The sequence below is a fragment of the Lipotes vexillifer genome, unplaced genomic scaffold (assembly GCF_000442215.2).
Source record: "Lipotes vexillifer unplaced genomic scaffold, Lipotes_vexillifer_v1.1 scaffold382, whole genome shotgun sequence".
Lineage (NCBI taxonomy): Eukaryota > Metazoa > Chordata > Mammalia > Artiodactyla > Lipotidae > Lipotes > Lipotes vexillifer.
This window is the reverse complement of record NW_006780611.1, coordinates 9944586-9948020: the sequence shown is the minus strand read 5'-3', so window position 1 is coordinate 9948020 and position 3435 is coordinate 9944586. Positions and strand designations below refer to the sequence as shown.

The 3435-nt window shown below is 61.0% G+C and overlaps 1 protein-coding gene across 2 annotated transcripts in view; it reads right to left on the bottom strand.

The window, feature by feature from the left end:
- Positions 1-1171: 1171 nt before the first annotated feature.
- Positions 1172-3435, bottom strand: part of SUN2 (Sad1 and UNC84 domain containing 2) — a 13750-nt gene continuing 11486 nt past the window's right edge. For both annotated transcript variants that reach the window (XM_007454011.1, XM_007454010.1), the window contains 4 exons: positions 3002-3117; positions 2702-2869; positions 2228-2320; positions 1172-1285 (listed from right to left, as the gene is read on the bottom strand). In XM_007454011.1, the coding sequence (XP_007454073.1) occupies positions 1172-1285; positions 2228-2320; positions 2702-2869; positions 3002-3117 (491 nt within the window). The remainder of the gene's footprint in view (positions 1286-2227; positions 2321-2701; positions 2870-3001; positions 3118-3435) is intronic.

The window sequence follows — 3435 nt, the reverse complement described above, 5'->3', positions numbered from 1 at the left end:
GATACGCCTGGGTAACATCAGGGGTGGACGGTCTTGACGGCAGGGTCCGAGCTGTGGCTGCAGACGGGTGGGGGGGGGGGGGGGGGGCGGGGGCTCAGGGTTAGGGGGCCTCTTACGTCAGCGGCCTGATTGATAGGGGTGGGGTAGGGCCAACAGTGCAGACAGACCTCCTCCCACCGTGGCACCCTGAGTGTCACTGTCAGTCACTGTATCGCTGGGCCACCACAAGAGCCCAGGGAGTCCCCTGAACACTTCTAGCTGACCCCAGATGTTTATGGCCTCAAAGGACAGGTCTGGGCACCCTGGGGGAATGCAGCAAGCTTGCGCTGGGGCACAGGTGGGCCCTAGCAAGGAGTGGGGAGCAGAGTAGGCCCCAGTCCCAGCATCAGGAGAGAGAAAGCAACTACTGTCCCCAGCAGAGGGGACTCCTACAGGGCCACAGAAGCAGTAACCCTCAGGCTCCCAGGAGCCAGACCCTCCAGGGTACAAGAAGCCCCATGGCCCACCCTGACCCAGGACAAATACAGTGTATAGAAGCCCTTCAGGAATGCTGTGGGCCTAGGCTGATGGCACTAGCTTTCTGGAGGAGCCCAGCTGCCTTCTCCCAGGAGCTTCCTGCCCGGGGACCAGTCCCAGCCTGCACCCTCCTCCCAGAGGACCTCACTTCTCTGCCTAGGGAGGGGGCACAAGTCAGCTGCCCCCAGGCCCTAGCCTGTTTGACCCACGGCTTTGGCACCTGCTTCATTTATGCAGCTCCCTGGGTGCCAGCCCCCGCACATAGGCAAGGGGCAGGCAGGTCTCATCCACCTTTGCCGGAACGTTGGGCACTCATCCCGTCTCTCCCTGCCTCGATTTCCCACAACATGCTACATATATACACCCTCGCAGGAGGGAGAAGACGACGCCCAGTGCCCGGCACGCAGAGAACAAAGAAGGAAAAGAGACGCCGGAGCCTGCTGACCGCTAGAGCCACCTGGCACTCAGGAAGAGCCTGCGCGTTCCTCCTCATCTCCGCTGGGCCAGGGGCTCTCCTTGCCCGCTCCCGGAAGTCAGTGCGCTTCAAGCGTGCGGGGGCAGAGGCGGGGGTGCTGCACAGCCACCCCCAGAGCGGGGGGCACGTGCCGAGAGGAGCTGGCCTCCCCGCTGGCGGCAGCAGCGGCACAGAGAAGGCCTAGTGGGCGGGTTCCCCATGCACCCTGAAGCGGTAGATGCAGGTGTACTCGGGGTGGCCCCAGTTAGTCAAGATCCGCAGCTCCACCACCTGGTACGTGGCCATTTTAGGGCCCTGGGGAGAGAAGACAGGGGTGAGAGTCCTCAGACCGGAGGGGAGACGGCCACACCCAGGGCCAGACGCCCCTTCCCCCGGGCCTCTGTAGAGAACCGGACTTCAAAGCTCCTGTCTTCAGACCCTGGAACACAGAGTTTCCAGCTGGTGGGCCAAGGAGCCCCACAGGCTTCAGAGGTCCCACAGGGGCCGCCAACGCATGTCAGGCTGCGCCAGGCCCAGCCCACGGCCACATAAAAATGGCCTTGTAACCGAGCCCCAGCATGATTCATCTCAAACTGGGAAAACCTCACAGGAGCTCTCTTTGACCATGAACAGAACTACCTTTATGGAGAGTTTGATGTATGTCGACGTTGAAAAAGAATTCCTTCACTGTGAATTAAGCAGAATTTCTTTTCTTTCTCAAGTTCCCATCAGTCCTCTGTGTCGTACGCTCATTTTCAGCTGAGGGCTGAAACTCTCTGCCTGGTAGCCAGGCCTGCCTCTCTCCCGCCTCTGTCCCTTCTCCACCTCACCCACTTCCTCACGCTAGGACTGCCCTGGTGTGGCTCTCAGGCCACCTACCAGAGACTCACCTGGGCTGGAGACTGGGGATCTATTTCTAACAAGGGCCTAGGAGACCGTTGCCCACTCAAGTTGAGGCAGGAGCCCCCCAGCAGTGGCCCAGCCACGCTGTGCTGTGTGAGGCCCTCTGCAGGCAGCTCCCCAGCACTGCCCATCTGGGAGGGCCCCTCCCCTGCGCTGATGTGCACTTGGCGCCTCTCCCACGCCACAGGAACAGTGGTCTCTGTTCCGTACCTCGGGCTGTGGGTGGGCTAGGCTGTGACTTCTCACTTGGAACCCCCAGTGCCTGGCACAGGACAAGTACTCAGAAAACATCTGCTGAATGGATGGGAAAGTACATATATATGCCTCCTCTGCCAGCAGGACAGAATCCCATACCTGAAAATAAAACGTCTGAATGGGCTCCCCATCCTGGTCGTAGGTGAACTGGCCAAGGAGCGTCCCCTCCTGCTGCAGGTCTTCATCGAAACCCTGAAGAGAGAGCAAAGGATGGAGGGAAGATCCTGCTCTTAGACACGGGCCCCCAGGGAGGAAGACCTTCCCTCCCGTTTCCCCACTGGTCCCCTCCCACCCGGTGGGGCAGGCACCAGCCTCCTCGGGGACTGCAGGGGGCCTGAGCTCTGGACACAGGGCCGCTGTGTGATCTGTGACAAGTCACTTAACTCATTAGGCCTCCGTTTCTTCCTCCGCAGCCCGAGGTAACTTGAGACCGAAGCGCCGTTTCCCACCTTGGCGCCGTCTCTTCCGTATCTATTCCCTTCCCCTCAACCAAAGAACGATCCCAACCCTATCCTCAATAGAGACCCACAGGGCCCTCTTACAGCCCCTCTAGCCCCCAGGTGGGATACTCACAAAGATGGCAAAGTCCTTGGGGGCACTGGAGATGGTGCTGTTGGGTGACAAGGATTTGGGCACATGCTCTAAGGTGACAGCAGTGGGGCTGATGCGGGCAGAAAGGCGAACCACAGCAAAGCCCTGGGGCCCCTGGAAGGCCCAGCAGTTGCCTGGGTGCACGTCTGGCTGGAAGGGAAGAACGTCGGGTCAGCGCATGGCAGGTGACAAAGACAGCCGGCCCTGAGCGCAGCTCTCAATGAGCCAGGAGGGGACAGTCACCCAGCTACGCAGGCGACTTGGTGTGCTCAGGGCCCCCACCTGGAGAATGACTCGGGGAGACTGGGATTGGTACCACAGGGGGATGCCGAAGAGGCTGAGGAGGGCCGTCTTGGTCTCGTAGGTCTCGGAACATCGGGTACTGATAACGCTGGCCCCTGAGACAGGAAAGAAAGGCAGGGTGGGCTCCTGGGGCTGGACTCCAGCAGGGGAGGGAGACCCACACAACCAGCTTAGCTCGCCAGCCAAGGGAACCCCAGCAGGGACTACTATTGCCCGTCCCCTCTGAGGACCAGTCTTCACAGCTAACCCAGACCCCGGAGCAGCTACAAGCACCGCCCGCCTCTTCCCGGCTGAGGATGGTGCTCAGCATGTCCCGCTTCTCCCACGCAGTCACCCGCCTTTGTTGTGAGCGCTCGGTTGGGTGAGTTCTGCTGACCACAGCTACCCTAGCAGATGCCAGGGGGGCCGCCAGC